Here is a 23,750-nt window from a genome sequence, read left to right as displayed (position 1 = left end):
ATAATTAATAGATTTTCTCCGAAAACCTAGCTGAATTGGACCAGCAGCCATGGCCACCCCCTTCCCTAACACACGCTATCGAGTATCGGAATTGCTGTTATAGGTTTAGCTCAGTCCTAACTATGGCGCGAGCCCCAACATCTCCAACAAGTTTAAAGCGCTCTTCACTTTTGTTTCCACTTGACCCTTACCTTCTAAGACGTCGCGTTTCTGTCTCCCTATTTAAATTATTGAGCATCAATCTATGTATATATACAGGCGACAGGAACAGTTCTCTAGACACCTGCTGTAATTGGCAACGTCAATTCGCTTAGGAATTACGCTTAACCAGACGTACGACGTCTCTTAAGGTACGAACTTCAATCAATCGAGGAAACTCTTCAACCAAGGCTTAACGGTTTAGACCAAGGCTTTGGTATTTAACCCGAAGTGGGATTGTAACGGCGTTTATCGCGAGCGTATACTGTACACCGCCGCGACATTATTGTCAGCTAGTGTTCTTGTAAGTACTTGGATGCCCTTAGTGTATGTCCTTTCCCCATCAGGAGTTAACTTAACCCTCTTGAGATTGCAGCTTCGGAGTAAAAAAAATGAAAGGAGGGGAGAATAATATGAAGAGGTTTCGATGTATAAAAAGAGGTCGAATCGAGGCTTAAGCGCCGTCGTTTTAGCCTCGCCGCCAGATATTGGCAGGCTCCGATCAAATGGATTTGATTTTGCTCCTGGGATTTCTTCATAGGTGGCAGGGGGTTTTGAGGGCCTTTGGGCGTGCGTGTGGGGCTAGAGCCCCAGCTTCTGAGGAAGAGGCTAATAATAGGCGGCTTGACTCTCTTTATAACCAAGCCCCCCCCCCTTTTTTTAATCCCCCGTGGAACCACGGGAAGCTATCGGTTCTTGACTCTGTGTCTATATGGGTGAACATTCAGGGTCTGCAACGGGACCTCGTCCTCGAATAAAGAATGACCCTTCAAAGACTATCCCGCTTCAGCGCATTAACGCCTTCCACCGCTGTTAGGGTAGGGACTCTTTATTAATAACAGGGACAGGACTGTTAAGTAATTACGAATATCACTCCACAATAGAAGACAAGTGAATTTTTGTAGTGAGGGTCTCGAAATGTACGCCCTCTTTCAAACAATAATAGCGTTGTCTCGTGTCTTGATAAGTTTGATTTTTGGTAAGATTCTTGTCCTTGTTGGAATTAGGGTCCCTGACTGATGTAGGTAGAGTAGAGCTTTAGGGAGGGATGTTAAAAGATCTGAGATCCAAACTTCTTCCTCGCTTCATCTCTGTATGTCCCTGACCAGCTCCGTATAATTTATAACCGCCACGCAGTACCGGTACCACCTTGGCGGTGGTGATGTTAAGCCTCTTTTCCCGCCTATATACCTTTCGATAAGATCTTTCTCTCTCACCAGGCCATTGATAGAGGCGAGGAGAGGCATTGTGTGGCTTCTCCTAATGAGGTTTAATGCCGTGCCGGTGGACAACGGACAAACAAAACCTTTTATAGAGTTGCAGGATCCCTGAGCTAAAGTACTTATATAAATAAGGAGAAAATATCTATTTCCATCGGAATTAACCTTTTGCCCTTTCGACACTCGAGCATCAAAAGAAGAAGCTAGGGACGACGGCTGGAAATATTTACTCGTCTTCACGATCCTCTACATAGTCAACTAAAGGCAAACTTAGACTATAGACGTTTTGGGGAAGTTCGTACCACGCCAACTGAAGAATATCTTCAATTCTGAAAATGCAAAACAACTGCTTGGTATATTGTCACGTGATTTCCAATAAAGGATAAGTTTCGCCTGCTTCAGAGTCAAAAATTTTGAAACGTTGCGATTCCAAATCAGACGATGCAAGTTTATTAAACTAATTAGGCTAGGTCTCTATGGGATATTCTCGCGTATGTATACCTCCAATCGATCTTTGCGCAACTTTTAGCGTATTATTCCATATAATTAGCAACTGCATAGCGAGCAAACTCCGGATGAGTTTGTTTGGATTATATTCTTGTTATTTAACAAGTGATTAGGTCACCAAGTAAACACGACAATCCTTTTCCTTTTTTCTTCCTCTCTCTCTCTATTTCTGTCCTTCCTGACAGTATTTTTCCTTTGTCTAAAGATTACAGAGTTCGGAAGTAAAGAGCGAGTTTGGTTTCTGTTCCGGTAGGATTTAGATGTATATAGTTAATTTTATTTAGCGAAAGAGCTAGGCGACTAGCGGTGGTGCATGATGGGTAACTGATGCGGAATTACGGGCCAACAACAACAGGGCCGCGCGTTGAATTTTAAATTCAGTTTACAACTATATAGCCGACGACGTTGAATTTTCGGAAGTTGGTGAATATGAAATAGTCCCTTTTAAATTATTCTATAGTAAACAAGGGAGACGAAAATTTTCCAACTATCCATTGTTTCCTTAAATTAAAGCCTCCCTTATTTGGTTAGATTCCCTATATACGCAATTACCGAGTTGTCATCGCGCCAAAACCAAATTAAATATAAATACTCAAAATACAAAATTTATTATTTATGGAGCAAAACTTTCTTGAAGCAGAATTGAAGAATTTTCGTATTTTCATTTAAATATCATTAAAATTATTTATACAGGGTGTTTCTTATACACACAGTCTGTTCTTAGGATGTCAAAGAACATGGGGGTCTGCAACATTTCGGAGATATGAGCTCCCAAACATTGAATGACCCTTATAACAACGAAGTAGTGTAAGAAGTAACAACATTTTCTAGTCCATACGTTGTCGAACCTTTATCTATAGCAGAAGTGTATCATTAAATGTGTGTTTACGCTAAAGTAAAGCTAATTACTGGACATGCATGGATATATCCTGGTTTTAAGGAGCCATAACCCCGTATACTTTGTTATAATCTCCACTCAGTTTGACCATAAGTTCAGAAATATGTTCCATAGGTTTGTCACTGGTTACTGAGAGCTTGTCATAAAGAGACGTAGGTCATAGAATCTCGTAAAGCGACGCCTGGTGAGGCGCTATCAAAGGCTTAGTATACAGACTAAATAAGAAGATGGACTGCAAAACTATCCGAGTGTAGTTACTCAATTCTTGCTTGTCGTTCTCGAACTAGCTCGAGCTGTGAGTCTCTAGCTCTAGCATTACGAAGTATAGGAAGCGTCATACTTATGGAACATATCTTATAAACTTATGCTTTATCCCATCCCTTTTATATATGGCAGACTTATCAGAAACACCCTAGAGGGTGACCCTTTCCCTTAATTCTTTGACCTTTTTTATAAAATAAATAAGTATAGTCGTTTGTCGTAAATCCATAGGATCATTAGCCCGAAGTTGGGCCGATATATATGGCACGTAAAAAAGCACTCGACCATTTGATTTGCATAATGTTGGTTGTAAGACGAACTAGCCATAGCCTGGCATTCTATGTTAATGTTCTTAACACTATTAATTCTAGAGGCGCCGCCAGACCATAACTATCGATTATACCCTGGCCACCTCGAGGTTTATATATACCTTTTTTTTTATTTGAGAATCCATTTTGAGCTTATAGGGACAATTCTGTGTCCGAGGCGCGTTGACCGCCTTTTTTTTCCTTCTGACCATACACGTTGCCTGTACGGACTAAACACCTCATAAATCTTTATTGACTGGTGACCGTATAGAGGGTACTTGTACTGGGGTTGGTACGTACATTCGCTTCCAGATGCCGCTCGTATGTATATGTGTGTGTGTTTGTGAAAGATGTTGCGGACACTGACTTGTATACGTGGTCATGTTCAGATATAAACGGAAGGCGTTGGTTTATATTTATATTTTTTAATACTGGACGTTGACTGTCGCGCTGGTCTCGTATACAGGGTGTTTCTGATATGTCTGTCATTAAAGGTCAAACTGCCATTAGGGTCAAACAGAGTTGAAAGTGGCGAAGATCATGGGGTTTATAACATTTAGTTAAGGAGAAATGGGGTCAATTACTTTTAGTTAAGGAGAAATGGGGTCAATTACTTTTAGTTAAGGAGAAATGGGGTTTATAACATTTAGTTAAGGAGAAATGGGGTCAATTACTTTTAGTTAAGGAGAAATGGGGTCAATTACTATTAGTTAAGGAGAAATGGGGTCAATTATTATTAGTTAAGGAGAAATGGGGTCAATTATTATTAGTTAAGGAGAAACGGGGTCAATTACTATTAGTTAAGGAGAAATGGGGTCAATTATTATTAGTTAAGGAGAAATGGGGTCAATTACTATTAGTTAAGGAGAAATGGGGTCAATTATTATTAGTTACTGAGGTATGGGGTCTAAAACACCCCTTTTACATAATGGCGGACTTACCCTTCATATCGTACATCGACTTATGACCTTCGTTACTGATTGTAATGTAGTTGTAATAAATGTTTAATCAGATTTAACTATAATTAAACTTAATCTACGCTAATATATCTTTGAGACTGTTGTGTTTGAGTTGGGTATAGTAAACTAATATAGTTCTCCAAGTTCCACGTCCTTTGTTTTGTTTAGCGTCGGTGTCAATAGATTGGACTTTTGTTGTGCTCGGCGGGTATTAATAAATAATTTAACGGCATTTCCTATCGAGCTAATTTAAGAATAGACAAACAGTTGACAAATTAAGAAAGAGCCCGAATTAAGAATGGATGGCACTTTTCAATGCCTTAATGCGTTTTATTTAAAATCGCCGGGGATTCGATAATACTATCTACCTAAGTCTTCTTCGATTAAAATAGATGCCCATGGTTTCCAATCGAAAATTAGACCAGACAACGTATAGAGGGGTAGGATACTTTAATCACTGATCCCGTTGATTAACAATTCGACGCTGCGTGTTTAAATTTATTTTCGGTCCAGTCCTTTCATGGACCAGGAGCCATTTTCAATTGCAAACCGAAATTCTTTAACAATTCTCCTTTCTAAAAGTCGATAAAGAGAACCATGCAAGTCTATCTGATAATATACGTTTCTGTAGTATATATGCAGTATGTGGACGATTGGACAGACGACGTGAAATCGATATTGGATAGAGACACACAGAGAGAATGTGCCTGCGCTGTTTTAATTCCCAACAAGGGTAAAAGGAAAATTAGTAATTAGCAAGGCTATCAATTCCTATTCCGGAATTTATTTTCCAAGTAAAGATATTTTGTTTTATTGACAAGTACAGAGCTATATCTTTAGTGAATTGTCAATTAATCAAAGTGATTCCCTGGTCGCACCCTTAATAATGTTACAATTATTATAGTTGGAGCCGTTACTCTATGGAATCTCAAGTTTGTAATGGTACTTTTAATTTGACTCTATTTGGTCTAGATCAAAAGTTAAAATCATTTAAAGATGAGTGGAATAATAATTTTTATAATTCATTTGATTGCCAAGTGTCTATTTTCATTAGTATAATTATGATACTTGGATAAATTACTCTATCAAATCTCTAGTTTATAATGGTTCTTTTAATTTAACTCTATCGTGTCTACATCAAAAGTTATAACTAATTAAAGTTATTTATTATGATTTTGGAGTAGTTGTGGAAAGCAAACATTCAGGGTGAAACAACCCCATGTTAAACCTATGGCCCCTGTAGAAATGTTTATCACGCCGAACACCAATTTTATGACGGCAACCGCAGCCATTACTGGCGAGATGGCTTGGTCTTCCTTTGTCTCCAGAGAGGCTAAGAGTAAACTACGTTACCTTGGACGCCTAATCTTCATGGAGGAATCCCGGGTCACCAAACAGATTTATAAATACCTGCGGGCAATGGGTCATCGTACTCGATGGGTAAACCGCCTGTCGTTCCTTGACAGAGAATATGGCAGCGGAGCCAGCAGATCGGGAGCTTCATCTCATGGAGAATGGTGCATCATTGTTGATACTTCTGTTAAAGCCCTATCAGAGAAGAAGTGGAGAAGTGAAGTAGCTCGCCACCACAGTCTATCAATCTATGCGGCGAAACTGACTCCATCGGTGGAACCCTTCTATGCCAACGGGATGGCGAGCGATTTGCTTTTCCTAGCACGATCTGGGGCACTCCCCACTGCGGCTAGATTGTCAGAAATTTTCACGGAAGACCCAACTTGTCCGCGATGTGGTGCCGCATGGGAAGATGTGGCGCATATTGTAATGGAGTGTCCCGCGTTCGACCACTTCCGTGTAAATGTTCCCCCAACTATGAGCCCCACCCTGAGGATGAAACTGGGGTTTGAGACAGCAACCCGAAAGGACGCTGTGGCGTCGACCAAACTATTACTCAAAGAGTGGAACACTATGCGCCTGACTTCTCAAGCTAACGCGTGAAGAAAGCCCTGTTATTTATACATTTATTTATACATTTCTTTCTATTTTATTTGAACTTATATAATTTTGTTAAAAAGCTGTACATTATACTACTTGTGAGCAATTACTTGCTCCTCCCTGATTTAAAAGGGATTCACCTATGTGAAAAGTTAATAAATATTCATTCATTCATTCAGGGTGAAGCCACCCACCAGGCGCATGAGAAAATATATTAGAAACTTTATTTAAATTTTTTTCTTGTATGAAATATGGTTTACTTAGGTAAAAAAAAAACGATGGAAGTGGGGTGGGTCAAGTGTCTGTGTCGCTATTAGTTCCGTGATGATATTTTTGGAAATGCCATAAAGGGGAATCGCGGCGCGAATTCTTGTTTTTTTTCCCTGTCTCTCCCTCTCTCTCGATCTCTTGGCGTCGGAACTTTGAATCAATCGATTACCAGGGTGTAAGTGACGTTTTTATCGCCAGATTTTCCGCGATGCCTTTCCTAACGTCACGGATGGAAAACTAAGACTGACATACGACCCAGCCGAGAACTTGGACACTTTCCACTGCCCAATACCAAAATTCCCCCGATAAGGTTCTTATATCTGTACAGGGTGATTTTAAAACAGTGATTAGACCAAAGTGCAGTGAGTTCTTAGTACAAAAGTAACGGATCTGTACAGGGTGTTTCGAAAACCGTTGTATACGATCAAAGTAAAGTGAGTTCTACTTATGAATTTGAGTCGAAAAAGTTCTATGGCATTCTACCTTATGGTCACTGTTTACAAGTTGTTTTGGGGATGATCCCTTAAATTTACGTAATAAAACTTAAATACAATTCTAATTAAGGGGTCATCGTTTAAAAATTATAGCTCTTAAACTGTTACCCTTAAGGCAAAATGCCTTGGAGGAACCAGCTTGACATTGAAGCGAAAAGCCTATACCCCTTACAGAGAGGGCTTGCACCTATGGTTGGCAGTTTAAAACACCCAGCATCCGGACCTACTCCTCAGGTGGCATCTAGTGAACAAAATAGCCAGGTTTTTTTGTTTTTTTTTTTAAATGTTCACACATACGATGTGGCTAAAAAATGTGGTATGCGGTAGATGGCTAAGCAATCTTCGACCCAAGTACACTAGAGAATAGTGGATTGGACCCACTGTACTTCGATTCTACCGTACTCTTTTTGGAACACCCTGGATAGCCCTAAATGTCAACGCAAACCGAATCAATAACTAGTTATAATGTTAGATCCCTCGGTTCAAGACCGTAGATGGGATTTCGAAGCGGGGTTTTTCTTTTGATGATGGCATATAGTATCTTTTTGAAGAGATAGGTAGAGACGAGAGCTTCTGAGAAAAAAGGGTTCTAAGCAACCTCGATAAGTATGGCTCTATAGATTTAAATATCTCGTGGCGCATTGCATGCTGGGAGCTCTGAAGAGTGTACGTAATAATCTAAGTTATTTATGAGGTAGGATTTGCTACCCGCGCTCTTAAACCCGACAATTTCTCACGTCATTATTTATTTAGCTCCTTTGAAAGACTTTATATATCTCTTGTTTTTCGTTTAAATCCCATAGTTCCTGTCTGCAACAAACAAACCAACTAAAATCCTCGGATTTGTTCCATTTTTGAACATTTTTAAAACTTTTTTTTGAAACTTCAGTCCGCCATTTTTAAAGATGGTGGCAAATCGACCCTCAAAACTATTAAGTCCGTCTATGGGACGTAGCGAAACAAACAAAACCATTTAAATCCTTGGATTTGTTCAAATTTTTTTTGTTACTTTTCGGCCCGCCATTTTTAAAGATGGCGGCAAATCGATCCTCAAAAGCCATTAAGCTTTCCCTATATCTTATAGGATATAGGAAACCAGTGTACTAAATATTAGTGAAATCTGTTGAAAGGTGCAATCAACGTTATTCCAGAAAGGTTATTTTTACGTTTTTGGCGGCCATTTTTTAAGATAGCGGCTGATTTTAAAAACCTTTCTTACTGCGTACCTACTACTTAAGAGTAACGTCCCTGCAAATTTTCAGCCTTCTATGTAAAGAGGTTGGACTTAGACTTATACAGATAATAGATTTCTTTGAACTTTGACCTCTGCATTGCTTGGTTATAAGCAAATTGTAAAATAAATTAATGTTTTTTTTCTTTTTTCCACTTACAGGATATGACGTAACGATACCGGGATATCCACGATACAAAATGATGATTGAAGCTGAACAAGGCATTTTTAATTTGGAAATTTCCGATGTCAAAATTGACGATGAATCCGAATTTCAGTGTCAGGTCAGTTTCTCCTATTCCATAATAGATTTAGCCGCTGTTCGGTAGGGGGGATAGGGTTTGAGCCCCTTAATGTTACTGGTGCTGGCAGGAATTTTGAGGAACCGGGGGTTGCAAGGGAGGGGGGCATTATTAATCATTAGTCAACTATTTGATGAATTGCCTTGTATTATCGATTTGAATGGAATCTACTAAACACGTCCCTAAAAGGGTCCGTTGTTTCCCCGCTATTCCAAATTGAATTTTAACACCTTCTAGTTTAAATTCCCTTTACCTTATTGGATCTCTATGGTATAACCCTATTTCTCCATATATTACCTATATATTGATATTACCAATAATTATATATTGAAACATATACGTGGCGCGCGCTTGATGCTAAAATAAATAGCACGAGATGCGTGCACGATCTCTCTCGCACGCGCTGCATTTTGAAATAGTTTTAATTTGAAAACATGGGGCTCGGACACTTGGGTAATTTTGTTTTACTGGATACTAGCTATAATACTAGGTAATGAGAAATTGGTTGACCCCTCTATTCGTTGTAGGTGGTTTCGGGAAATTAATACGAGGAATTAAATATGCTTGCCGTGTAGTTGATTTTATTAAAATATTGGTTTTAAACTATTTGTAGCTGTAAATCCACTTGTGTAATATTGAACCATCAAGTTAAAATTTCAGGGTGTTTCTGGTACGTTTGCTATAGATTAAAGGGTGAGTGGAAAGTGACACAAAGAACATGCACGGGGTCTGCAACATTTAGTTATGAAGATATTTATCTCCCAAACATTGATTGGTCCCTAAAATTGAATCCCCCCCTCCATGAAGAAGTGTATTATTAAATGGTAGAAGTGTGCCTACTGGGGCATGCATTCCATACGATTTCAACCAGTGATCATTTAACCATGGGTCAATATATTTTTTTCGAAATTTGGTACACTATTAGGTCCGATTAAGAACCTAAAGTTTCCAAGTTTTTAGCTTTAAACTTTGAGAACTTTTCGAATAATGCCAATTTTTATTAAATCCACTATTCAAAAAAATATTTCTATCATTTTTGGACCCTTTTACTAAAGGTGCCATAACTTTTGTTCTATTTATTATTTCTTAACACAATTTACCAGCCTTACGAAGGTGAAATCTGCAAGGTTCTATCGCAAAACATTTTCAAATTATTAAAATTAAAAGATAAGATGGTCCCATGTTCTTTGACACTTTAAACTCAGTTTGACCTAAATTTATCAGACTTATCAGAAACAGCTCAGTTTATTTGGCGAAATTTAAAACAGTTTTCATACCTTTTCTCGACCCTTGCCTAATTGATAGAAACTGATGCATTTTATCTATGACCCCCTGCCCATGTTTTCTTAGAGTTAATTGTGACAACCCAAAGTTGGTTTGCTCAATATTATAACAGGGGGGCGTCTATTAAGGTTAATTGAGTAAAAGAGGAGTATCTAAAGCAGCATAATATAATAATTAAAGTACCTTCCGAGCCATCTTCGTATAATTAAGCTCGTACATCTCTCGCTCTTCGTCATTATAGGGTTTGAAGATCTCTCTCTCTCTCTTCCCTCGCGAAATATTAAAGAACTTTTGGAGTGTATGGAAACTTTCCTAAATTCCTTTCTAATTAAACGTGGAGTGCTATGGGAAGGAAAAGGAATTAAGGAAAGGTAGACTGCTTAAACTAAGCCTCGGCGTTGTTTGTGATATTATAACTCGAGTCTTTTCATAATATTTTTCGCTACCAAACTTTTAAGAGTTTCACAATTATTTGAGTGAATATTTCGTTGCTCTCATGTTATGATCTCTCTCTTTCTCAGTCCCTCTCTCTCTCACTCCCTCTCTCTCTCTTTCTCTCTCTCTCTCTCTCTCTCTCTCTCTCTCTCTCTCTTTAACGAGCGCGTTAACTCTTTGAAATTAAATTTGCCGTAAGTAAATTATACCCCAGAATACACCCGGATCTTCAAAAGCCTCGTTTATACTGTGAACTGAAACAGTTTTCAACCGAGGGGCCAGTCACTTTGAGTAATCGGTGTACTCGATTGTACTAAAGGGATTACGCGTAATCCGTAATTGGTGTACTGAGACTCTGAGAGTGATTAGCCCCTCGTTTTCAACCGTTTTATGGAAGGTTGAAAGGTAACATTTTAATGTTAATAATATTAAAGATTTTTTTATGAGGAAATGAAATCTATTATTATTGTTTTCAAAAGTGATGTTGGAAGTTCCTTTACCATAGTGTAAACGCGGCTTAGTAATCTGTTTAAGGTCCGTTCGGACTTGTGTGCAAATTTCGTGTTTTCGGAGACAATAATACACAGGGTGTTCCGAGTATGGTTGGTGATAGAACCGATAGTACAGTATGGGAAAATGACCTTTTTCTCCAAAGCCACCGCTTACAAGTTATGATTAGAATGTTTTAGGGATGACCCTTTACCCTTAATTAAAATTGTGTTTCAGTTTCTTACTTATATTTAAGGGGTCATGCGTAAAACAATCCAATCATAACTTATAAACTGTGACCCTTAGGGCAAAATTGGTCATAGAAGTTACATTTTTGACTCCATCGAGAAGCGATATCTATTTTATTAGGGAGAAGGTATAAGAAACCTAAGTATTCACGCGCCATAGTCCCAGCCCCTCTTTCAAAATACAAGGGGGGACGTAAAAGGAGGCCGGGCTATTTCGCCTCTCCTCTGTCGGAAAATACGTAATTTTCGTTGGTCGCGTCGCTCTGAGTTTTCGAGAACCAATGAGATGCTGATTGTAATCTAGAGGCGGCGGGGATTAACTCCGGACCTACGTTTGGACCGAGGGGGAAGACACCTGAGAACTCAAGTGTACAATATGTCTTGAACTCAATGTACTGTCAAAGGTGAATTGTGAGTTCCGAAGACTTTGAACTCAATGCACTGTCAAAGCTCTTTTGAACTCAGGTGTACACAGAGATCCAGAGCGTCTACCCCCTCGGTTTGGACGGGAGATCAAGCTTGAAATGTGGCGAATTTAAACCTTCTCCCTAGTAAACTTCTTGACTCCATATTGACTTCCCATTGATTGATTATCTACAACCCTTTTTGGAACACTCTGTATATTAAACTACAATTATTACAATATCAATATCAGTATCTATTTTTATATTACTATTATTACAATTACTATTATTACAATTATCATTTCCAATATTTGTGCTCCTTCCCCCCCCCCCCCAATACCCCTAGCAATGGAGAAAGTCGATCATATAGTATTGGGGGCTGGGGTCTTTTTTTACTTAATTCTTAAAATCAAGAGAAAAATGGCTCCATTATCATCCGATCTTCTTAAAATGATAGGAAAAGAAGAAATGGGAAACCTTGGGGGCTGGCTAAAACATTTCTCTTCATCTAATCAATTTAATACTTAGGAAAGAAAAAAATATTTAGTATTCCCCAATAGTTATACAGGGTGTTTCTGAAAGGTCTGTCAAAAATCAAGGGTCGATGCTCTTTTTGGCGATCTTGAGTCGAAAATATAATTTCTGTGACATTTTCAAGTGTCAGTTATGACTGTAGTGTTCTATGGATGACCACCTTAAATTTAATTAATAAACTAAAAGGCAATGATTTCTAATTTAATTATTAAACTGAAAGCTAGGATAGATTTAAGTTTAGAAGTAGGAATGGAGAACAGAGTAATCTGAGCGCGCGTACGTCAAAGTCCCGGACCCCCTTCCGCCGGACCGGGGGGGAGGTATGAAAGAAGAGGCTGGTCATAGCGACAGAGGTAAAAGGGAACTACGTATTATTCACCTTACCAGTCAGCAACGTCATCAAAACGTAATTTAAGTGAGCCAATAAGATAATTTAAACTTTTCGTTACGTGTTGGAGGGAGGGGCTCTAAACTGGGTTATGAGTCGGACTCAAGTAAATACTAACCGTTCTCCATTCCTACTTCTAAAATTAAATCTATACCTGCTGAAAGATTTCTAATTTAATTAAGGGGTCATTCCCAAAATATTCAAATCATAATTCGAAAACAGTGGCACCTTAGTACGAATTGCTATTGAAGTTACATTATTTTTGACTCGAAATCGGTCCCATAATTTCTAACAAACCTTTCAGGAACACCCTGTATATGAAGGATAATCGAATCAAAGGAAAAGTAGGACAAATCTCCTTTTCCCTTGTCCCCCCCCCCTACCCATGGTAGAGGTCAATGCTCCCCTAAGGGATATATATATATAGATATTATGATAAATCGATACTCAATCAATAAGTATTTTGAAAACCACTGCCTCTTAAGTAAATTTGCTATACAAATTGATAATAATATACCCCGTTCCTCGGGGGGCGAATAACATATTTTGTTAATTAAAATTATTTATCCGAATTATTGGATTTTGTGCCGCAAATATGAAATTGTAATTAAAATCAACAAAATTACAATTTTTATCAAAATGTTTATTCCTTATTATACAATATTAACGAGTCCCTTTGAACAATTTTTCATGGAAGCTTGTAAATAATATTTAATTCTTCTTTCTTCGCGGAGAGGCAAGAGCTAAGCTCTATTTGGAGTTCAAACTGAATGCATAATTAATATATTTAAATATAAAAATAAGTTTTTAAGCTTTAGTGTATAATATAAAAATTATTTATTTAATTTTTATGAAACTATACGGTATGGTATTGTACATTACTTAAAAACATATATATATTATATAATACACTTTTCTTGTGTACAGGGTGGAACAGGTCAGATTATTTAAGTTTACTTTTCGGTATTGCTGTATATGGTTACATAATTATGACACGAGCATAGTACAGTGACACAACATAATTGTTATGTTGCGTGATCCGTTCCAACCTGAGGAGGAGTACAAGTGTTTTTCTTTTCATTAAATTTTAAATAATGTTATGAAAAATACTGGTTTTATTTTTCTAAATATATAATTTAAATATTAAATAATTTCTGGAAACTGTATGGTACACTTTTCTTATGTAAAGGATGGAACGGATGAGACTAACACAAGTTTACTTTTAAGTATACAGGGTGTTCCAAAAAGGAGGGGTAACTATAGGACCGAAGTACAGGGGATGGTTCGATGGGAAATCAATTTTAAGTCGTTATGCCCTAATTAGAAAAACAGTTTACTAGATATGAACATTAAAGTGTTTTATGGATGACCCCTTAAATATAAGTAAGAAACTAAAATACGATAATTTCTTATTTTATTAAGGGGGCCGTCAATAAATTACACTTTTCATAACTCTTAAATGGTGGCCTTTGGAAGTGGGCAAAACGTCATAGAAATTACACATTTTCGACTCAAAATTGATTTTCTATAAAACCCATGCACTGTTTCCATAGAACCCATGCACTGCACATCGTTCCTATAATAACCCTTCCTTTTGGAATCACCCTGTAGAAGTAATCGGTATGATAAATGTCAAACCTATAACCGAGGGGTTGGTCACTCAGTGTAATCTGTGTATACGGCTGTACTTTTGACTGTACTAAATTCAATACGCGTAATCTTTAAAACCCCCTGCCCTTGACAGTACTTGAATCTGTCAGTGATTGCCCTTAACAGTGCTAAAATGATTACACGTAATCCGAAATCAGTGTACACGGAATCTGATAGTGATTAGCCCCTCGCCTATAACGCAAGGAGTACAGCGAGATTCGTACGTGATCTGTTCCACCCTGTATTTATAAATGTTTTTGTTTCTGGAAATTTAAACAATGGTAAATTCTTTGTAAGCGTACTGTGTTTTTCTAGAATTTCCATTTGAAAAGGAGTGTCTCTTCCTCTATGGATGCGTATCCATCCATCGTATTCTCCGTTTTAACATGTCCTCACCTATTATAATATGGAAAAGAACTACTGGAAGGATTTCATTATATATATATATTTCTTTTTTCCTCTCCTGTGCCTTAGAAGAATTTTAAATACAATATCAACAAGTAAAGGAAAGAATAGAATTTAATCCCCTTAGGATCGGACCCTTCACATTATTTCCCGCGAGATAGAGAGCGAGAGAGAAGACTGAATCTCATTTCTGGCAAAAGAAATATTACGTCAACACGCCTTAACACGTACACGGGAATATCTTGAGATATTCTCGACTCATTTTAAATTCTGAACATATTGTTGTGCGGTACATCCGCAATTTCTTATTCTTTCCTTCTTTCTTTCTTCTCTTTGCGACGAGGGACTTTTTTTAAGGAATGTGCGATGGGACATGGGACAACAAAAGTAAAACAACAGGATTGTATAATAGAATAGTTAAAAACAGGGATTGTTTCTTTTAAAGGACTAGTTAAAATAGTTTAATGAAAAGAAATACCATATCATACAAAAGTTAAATAACAGGATTTTGTATAGTAGAATAGTTAAAAACAGGTCTAGATAAAAATGAATACCATATCCCTATTCTGTTGTTAACAGGAATACATCGATTACTACTCTTTGGAATCATTAAGACCGCATACTAATATCTGATTTAAGATAAGGGGAAGGGCTTAAAACTTTGTTAAACCGCCTACTTATATTTCCTCACTTTTCATTGGTTATTCACGTATCTTGGACAATCATCGACCCTAGGACTGTACTCGTTCAGACGACGCAAATAGAACTGGTTTACATTAGGGTTCGACGCTCGTGGGTTTGCTAAAGTCTAGGCACAGATCGCTAGCTATGTCAATAACACGTAATTTCCATGTTCAAATACATTATGCGTAACATCAGGTCAGGGGTGGCGGTTTCTAAACTTCCTCCCTTTTAAATTAAAACAGAAAGGCCCAGAAAATTAGAGCCTGTTAAAGATTCCAAGTGGAAGAAATCTATGTATTCATGTGTTTAATTATAGTATATAGTAATAAAACGTTGAGTCTGTAGCCATTAAAGGACATTTGATTCGTCCCCTTTACCTTTTTGTGGCTTATCTCGTTATTCTGTTGGGGGTCTTCCAATTATGGAATCCGTGCCCTAAGGGAGAGAGTGAGAGAGCGCCTTATTTATGGCACGGTGCGGTCCTTCATTCTCTTTCTAACCGTTTTTATTTAGCGACTTGTATAGAATCGAGGAAGGCCAGGGCGTTTGACCATTTATCCCTCTCTCTTTCTCTCTCTCCTCTCACGGGATCTCTTTGATTGTCTCTAATGAGCCACTTCCTTTTTCATTCTTTTATCAAAAGGACTTTAATACACAATCCCTTAGCGCCTCCTTCTCCTCTCCTTAAACGGGAATTTACGATTTACGACTTGACCTTTAAAATTTAAATTCACGTGTGGCGTGGGTGCGTGCGTGAGGGGCTCACGTGTGGCGTGGGTGCGTGCGTGAGGTGTTCACGCGCTGCGTGAGGTGTTTACGCGCTGCGTAAGTGCCTGCATGAGGCGTTTCGTGAATTTTTATTCATCGACTTTGATACAATGCACTTAAAGCTACGGTGCGCAGTCTCCTAATCATACCGAAGTTATTTGTATCCTTTAAGATTTCTCTATTCTTTCAAATAACTTGAACGTAAATTGCGGATAACCACCAGGGGGCGGCGTGTGCGCCGTCCTTCTAATTACGTACATGTACCCTGGTAGGGGATCAGCAGCGGTACTGCATGCTGCACTGTCTTCAGCTGTTTACCCTCTGAACGTCGGCTTTCTTTTGTTTTAAGTATGCAAGGCGCTTCTTGTCAGATGGTTAGACAATGAAGAGGGAGTGGTACGCATCAAGATATGCTGGCTTGGGTTCCCTAACTGTCCGCCTCGGCCTGGTAAGCTTCCTTGGTCGCTGACCCGGCTCCCTGCATGGTGATGTTTTTTCAAACCATTTTGATAATCATATTTTTGGGTGGGAGAAATGGACGTTTCTGAAGAGCGGAAGTGTTTTAAATATTACCTAATCTAGTCTTCTAGGGTGTACTTTACCTCCGGATTCCAGTAAAAAGGAAAAAAAAGTCGACATCTCATAATTCACTATCATTATTATCTTTATTATTATAATCCAGGTTTTACGGGCGTTTTTATAACTCCCTATTAAGTTTTATATATTATGAATTTTGTTAGATTAATTCGTGAATATCTGTGTAGGTTATAATTTCTTTCAGGCGCTTGTGTATATGTTTATACGGTTTTCTTAGCAATATTCTTGGGTGATATGAATCTATTACGGGGTGCTGGAATTACCCCGGTGTATTGTTTTACGTAAATTGAGAAGAGCGTGATTGAAACGCTTTATGGACAAGACACACCCCCGGTTTTTGATATCGGGGGAAAAACTCATAACTTCGAAGTAAATAATTAAGTAAACTCATTAAGTTAAAGGGGAAACGAACTTGGTGCAAATTAAGTCCTTCGCCTTTTCTAATGATGAGTTTCATCAAAGAAAATAGGTTTCATTTACCTGATCTTAGATCGCTCCCGACACAGAGGCCCAAACAGGGTTTCTCTGAAATAAAATACACGTTATTCGTCATACATTATGACTAGTCTAGCTCTCTCTTCCCTCAAGATACGCCTAGAAAATGTCTACGTAATGATTTCTATTAGATGTATATATTACTCTTCGTACTGATATGGCTTTTTGTACGAGCGGATCATGGGTAAATGTAACGTAACGGAAATCCGAGCGCGAGCTAAACTAGATCTGTAAATGAAACTCGAAAACGTAACTAATTAAATAGTCAATTTCGACTCCATGCGCTGTCATAAATTATACTCCTAGGTATAGTAGGCCTATATAAGTATAGATGAAGAAAATGTAACACTCTATTTTATGAACTTCTAGGAAATACATTTTGGGGGGGGGGGTAGGAAAAATGGAGTCGATCCAGCGATTTTTGGACGTGTTAAAAAAGATATCCGCGCTGCTTGCAGGGTGTTCTCTTCCTTTCCTAAACCTAATTAAGCTAAAATTTCCATTTCTGATCCGCCTTGCCCTTAGCACGTTATCTGTATGCGAAAGGAGCCGACCCGCTAAAAAAAAACTAACCATGCAAGCCTTCTAAAGCAGTCAGTCAGTCGTGGGAGCTATAGTGGATCTTCTAGAATACAGAATTCATTAAACCTATTTCCATATAATCTTTCTGACCCGCCTGGTGACCCTAAACGCGACCCCAAAAATAGACCAAACCGTCGAGTCTCCCAATGATTAATCTTAAGGAACGACGTAGCGTCATTTTAAAACTGTCAAAACCTTTGGAGCTGCAACATTTTTTAGGCCTAATTTTGGCGCGTGTCAAGGTGCAAAGTTCGATGTTTGAAACGAGGCTTGGCAACCGTTACTCTTTTGCCTTTCGACAGTGTCAGAATAAGCGTTCGCAATGAGTTCTTCTTTGATGTTTTCGCCAGCTCTATTAATTCGAGTTATAGGCTTAGTTCTACACAGTCATCACTTATCTTAATCTCATCTGGCTCTCATCATTTCGTCTCAAACATAATTTGGTATTAAAGTGCGCTATAACTGTGTTTATGTAGTCCGACTAAAAGGTATTTGAAGGACTGTATCTATAACCTTGTTAAGTACATTTATGTTCAATTAAAAGCTTGGTCAGTCTTAATTGTTGACTTACGAAGGTAAATATAACGTTAAGAGACCATCCTGCACCATTCTTTCGTAAGCCTTGGAAGTTTTCTCCTCCTCAAGTACAGTTAGCGCGTTTTGTAAGCAAATAGGTATTACTACGCAAGTAGTGCACGGCAGGTGTATAGACTTGCCTTCGGTAAACATTTGCAGCGAGAGTACCTGTTATTTTTCAATTAGATGATGCAGTCTGTAATGGGGAATTGTCAGCTGGTTATTAAAGGTAAAAATAGGAGGGGACCAACTTAAGGACGTAGCTATTTCTTCCACCATCTTGGCTTCGTCCCAATACCTACCATGCACTTCACCGAAAGGCTCTTAAGAGAAACGCCTGTTCCCCCACGTCACCCCACCTCCGGCCAAGGCTTATTTCCCTAATGAAAGAATGATGACAAAGGCTTAGGTTTAGTATCGTATTCCCATTTCCCATTGGAGTCAATAATATAGCCATGCTATAGCCACTCTTCCGGAGATTATTTTTTTACACAGAAGGAGAATATCATTGGTATCTTTTTTCTTGTGAAGAAGAGCTCCTAGCTAATATCGGCATGTTAGGCCTAACGGTAAATCCTCTACCTCGCACTATATATAGTGTTTTAGTATCTTGGAATACACCAAAATGGTGGTAAAGAATCTGGTTCTTCAATATTGTTATCCAAGCTTCTTAAAGACTAGGATTCGAATACACGTGAAAGAAAGAACGGCTTTCGATAGTAATATTACAGTAGCTTTCTGTAGTCACTTAAAACCTTGCCTGTATACCTTTCCAGATATACAGGGTGTTTTTGAAAGACCCGACAGAAATTATTAGGGGCATGTTCTTTGGACGAACGATTTCGAGTCGAAAATGTAACTTCTATCACATTTTGACCTAAGGTGGCACCGTTTTCAAGTTATGTTGAGTGTGTTTTACGGATGACCCCTTAATTCAATTAGGATTGTCTTTCAGTTTCTTAATTAAATTTAAGGGGTCATCCGTAAAATACTCCAAACATAACTTGAAAACGGTGACCCGGACGGCAAAATTTCATAGAAGTTACATTTTCACCGTCCAAAGAACATCCCCCTTAATTTCTGACAAAACATTCAGAAAAACCTTCTATACTTCATGGTATGATGTTCAATCTTTTAGACAACAGCACAAGATGCCAAGAGGATATGTAATTGCAAAGGTTGATAGTAGACGGGACTGTCCGGTCCGTCTAGCTATCAATGGTTAAGCCGATTACACTCCCTTTGTGTTGTATCTTTCTGCAGTAATTCCCCAAAGGAGAATGGCTTTTATTAGACATTGGCTAGAATTGGAATCGCATTTTTTTTTCTTGTAAATTTGTTCATTTGTTTTTAGGTAACGTTCTTACCTTCCGCTTTCATCTTTATAAAAATCAAAAAGTTATAGGCTTAAGTAGCAAATAAATAAAGTCGTCTAAAAGTGAGCTAGTTAATACAATTTCCTCGTCATGCATCCTGATGCCGTCCGCTTTTAAAAATAAATTATATCGACTTGCTTTAAAAGGTTTTTTATGATAGCACAAGTTCATAAGATATATGTTCCTTATAAGTTTGTCACTGGTTACAAACTGGAGCTTGTCATGAGGTGATTGAGGTAGGTCATAGATTCGAGGTAAAGCGACGCCTGGTTTTGGCGCTGTCAAAGACTTAGCACGGACTAAATAGGAAGATGAAAGTCCTGAAAACTAACCGATTGTAGTTTCTCAATTCTCTCTTGTCGTTCTCGAACTAGCTCGAGCTGTAAGTCCTCTAGCATTACGAACTTGTATAGGTAGTGTCATACTTATGGAACATATCTTATAAACCTTTGATGATAGTGGTACATGCCAGCTAGGGGTGCTTATATTCCCCCTATTTATTACTTGAAGAAAAAGGACCCGAAATTTTTGGGCCCCATAAAACTAATGGCTTAACCCCCCGAATATTTCTTTTTAAATAAAAATATAATCAAATTTCTTAAAGCGAGGTTTAATGTTTTGAAGTTTTAAGAACTACTTACTAAGCCTACTTCTCATAATAAAAAAAACCCGAGGTACCTTTTATGTTTTGACGTATTAAATTATTTTTATATGACCTTAATTAGTTTTAGATTCGCTTTTCCAGACAAGAGAAAGCTTGAATAATAAAATTTTAGCCCCTCCCCCACATTACCTCTTTAATTTCAATGTTTTCTTAATGCCCAATAAAATAACTGCGTTTTATTTATTTGCAGGTTGGTCCAGCCGAGAATCAATCTCCGATTCGATCTTCCTGTAATTTGACAGTAACTGGTAAGTTAATCCTAATTAATAATTAACTTACTTAATTGGGAAATGCGTAGACATCTCGTTGGTATTATATAGTTTCCAAGGGTGTTTAGCTGAAGAGAAAAACTCGATCTAAAATTTTCTTGATCTTAAATCACTCATTACTGTTATTAAAAATGTTGGAGTTGATTATAATTCTCAACTTTGCGTATTTAATTAACTATTAGCTTTTAATTGACAAAGCCTGGGCGAATACATTAACCCTGGAAGATTACATCCCTGTTAAAGAGATCGATGAATGTTTTAATTGGAACTATGTTTCTATCTACAATATTAAAGAAGATACATGCAATGGTTTCCGAAATGGCTCGTAATGGACACTACGCGTTAGGCTTTCCCGGGAAGCAGTCACTGGGAAGTACCCCTATTGGACGCCTAGTACCACCTGACAGATTCGTCCAATAGGGTACTCCCAGTGAGTGCTTCGCGGAGAAACCAAACTCGTGGTGCCCAGCATTAGGGAAACTTCATTGCTTGAAACTTCGTTAATATTGTAGATAAAAATATGGTTCCAATTGAAATATTCATTATTTTACACGCTCTTTTGATTAAAAAACAATAAAAATTCTAGCCCGGAAGTATCCCTTCAAGCGAGCAAGTCGAATATTTCCTTTCAATTGACATTTCAGTCTCCCTTTTAATATAAATTCCGGGTAAGAGCGGCGCATGCGTGAATGAAGAATATACTCGGAGCTTTTAGAAACAGTGTAATTGTGCATGCTTGCTATATCGTTCAATTATAATTATATAAGGTGAGTGGCTAATTACCGTCATATTCTAACGTTAAATCCCTTAAGGGAATAACGTATGTACATAATGCGCCCCCATAATTTCCGACCCATTATCACTACGATTACCACCAATAGCAATAGGCATGATGCACCCATACATCCTCAAATTAACAGATTTCACACAAAGAGATGGATATAATAACAGATTAGCTTATGTCCGTTCTACGTATGTATTGTTATATACCTTTTAATCTAAATACGATCTCATTTGGGTGTGTTTTTTTTTTAAACGTAAGCCTTGGCTATTAAACTCTATGATTTAAATCTTATTGAAATAGAGGTAGAGGTTGATAATTGTATCGTGTCTCGATCTGATAAAGTTTACCACGAGATGTCCCCCCATTCATTGATAGAAGGTGTCGGGGTCAAAATCTTAAGCCTTTGCTCCGGCCTTTGTTAAACCAAGCGTTTCCAATTCAATGCGTCACCGTTTAGCCAAGTCCTAAATGATATTAATTGGTTTCGGTGTGTTTAGTATTTACCAAACTGAGCTAATAATTGTCTATATATATATATATATTTGTTTTCCCAAAGATTTGACCCCAATTCCGTCTATTTAATTCAAAGTTCAAACACGATATTAGCTCCTTAGTATTGATTGTCCATCAAATAATTCGAATTAGGCTTAAGATTATATAATACGCCAGAATGTATTTACTAATTTAACGGGTACGTGGGTTGTTAATTATTATTGTGTCATATCTAGGTTAATGTATTTCATTAATTTTGCGATGATTATTCTAGTGCCTCCAACCGTCGTCAAAATTAACGGTCAAACTGGACACAATTTAATCGAGATTAAAGAGAGTCAAAAGTTGGAGTTGACTTGCGAAGCTGGGGAGAGTAAACCGCCGACGGCCCTGAAATGGTACAGAAAAACCACGGAACTGATATCGGGTATTTCATTATATTTTTCTTCTATTTGACAAACACTCAAAGGCTTAACGAAAATATCTTCCAACTAAAATAATATATTTATTACTCGCTTCTTCATTCCGTTATTTTCCCGGAAAGTTATATCTGTTTAAATTTTAAATTTCCAATCTGTTGAAGCCTATTTTGTAAGCCTTTGCACCGAATATACCTAAACTTTTTATGAAATGCCTATTTCCATCGATAAATTTTGTAAGGAAGGGGGCGACTTATACGCTCATAGATATACTTTAATATCACACCCAATTTATATTTTATAGGAAAAGATCCTAATCTTATATAGACTATGGTGAAAGTGGCTTTCCCCCTATTCCTTCCCCCCGGCTAAGATGCAAGGAGAGTATAGATTGGTCCCCATCCTCCTCCTTTGAAATTGAGATGACATTCAGGTGCCCAAAACCTATTTTAGACTTTTTGGATAGGGGGGGGGGGAATAAAAATATACATTCAGGAATGTATACGGCTAATAGGAATCATTGTGTAGGTAGCCATTTTTGTCGACGTATCTAGGCGGGCTTAGTGGGAGGAGCTAGACTAATAGTATGTATGACGTATTTTACCTGGCCAATAACCTATCTCGTTGAACGTTAAACCTTGCGTTGCTACCAACCAATGAAATCGCAGTTAGAAAGACGTCATAATTATGGGGCGTTGAAAGTTCTCAAGCCCGGCCCACACAACCCACATTGAAATTAACATGGGGCGCAATGATTCCTATTAGTTTTATGCATTCCTCCTTCACTTTTCCTAACTCAAAATCGTTCTAGATCTTTTCGATAGGTTTTCGAATTTGATCGTGGGAAGGGGGTGGGATAGTTTTTCTCTTTTCGAGTACACGCACGTATGGTACTTGTATATCTATCCCCTCTCTATTAGAAGTTAGTTAATTCGATGTAAGATATTTTATATATTTTATACTAGCATCAAAGGCACCCGACATTACAAATCAGATTTTTTTTTTTTACTTTTTACTTTTCAAGTCGCCATTTTAAAAGATGGCGGCAAATCGAACCCCAAAAGCCATGAAGCCCCGTAATAGGATATTGAGAACCAGTCTGCGAATTATTAGTTAAATCGGTTTTAAAGCGCGAACGTTATTTCGTTAAGTAAATATTTTTTACGTTTCTGGCTACCAAGTTTCAAGATGGCCGCTGATTCAAAATATCTTTCTTAGGGAGTACCTATAATTTAAGAATAACGTCCCTGCAAAATTTCAGCATCCTAGATAAAGAAGTTTGGCCGGTAAAACGTTTTACAGGGGCCATAAGATTAACGTGGGATCGTTTCATCCTGGTGGGTTGCTTCACCCTGAGCACGGATGTGGAGCGTGTGAAACATTTCTACAGGGGCCATAGAATAGATTAATTATTGTAACTCAGTCTCGTGTGGTATTGTAAATAGTTTTGTTATTAGTTTTTTTATTAGTTTTTGCCATTGTAAAGTGCATATTGCACCGTTTCGTTTTTTTTTTCATTTTTTTCCGGACCTGTGAACCCTCCTTTGAGGGTTCCTCCCTGTTTCAAAAGGGATTTTTTTAAAAATTGGGTCAATAATCCATTCAT

The 23,750-nt window shown here is 37.9% G+C and overlaps 1 protein-coding gene across 3 annotated transcripts in view; it reads left to right on the top strand.

Moving 5' to 3' along the window:
* The window catches only part of LOC149691935 (nephrin-like), a 127,643-nt gene that overhangs the window by 69,093 nt on the left and 34,800 nt on the right, over positions 1–23,750 (top strand). For all 3 annotated transcript variants that reach the window (XM_089869413.1, XM_089869412.1, XM_089869411.1), the window contains 3 exons: positions 8,462–8,583; positions 20,371–20,428; positions 22,000–22,152. In XM_089869413.1, coding sequence (XP_089725539.1) covers positions 8,462–8,583; positions 20,371–20,428; positions 22,000–22,152 — 333 coding nt within the window. The remainder of the gene's footprint in view (positions 1–8,461; positions 8,584–20,370; positions 20,429–21,999; positions 22,153–23,750) is intronic.

This window comes from Phalangium opilio, unplaced genomic scaffold, assembly GCF_054372755.1.
Source record: "Phalangium opilio isolate 3A_F unplaced genomic scaffold, DU_Popi_V2 ptg000025l_1, whole genome shotgun sequence".
NCBI lineage: Eukaryota > Metazoa > Arthropoda > Arachnida > Opiliones > Phalangiidae > Phalangium > Phalangium opilio.
The sequence above is the reverse complement of the archived record's forward strand: the minus strand, read 5'-3'. Positions and strand labels throughout refer to the sequence as shown.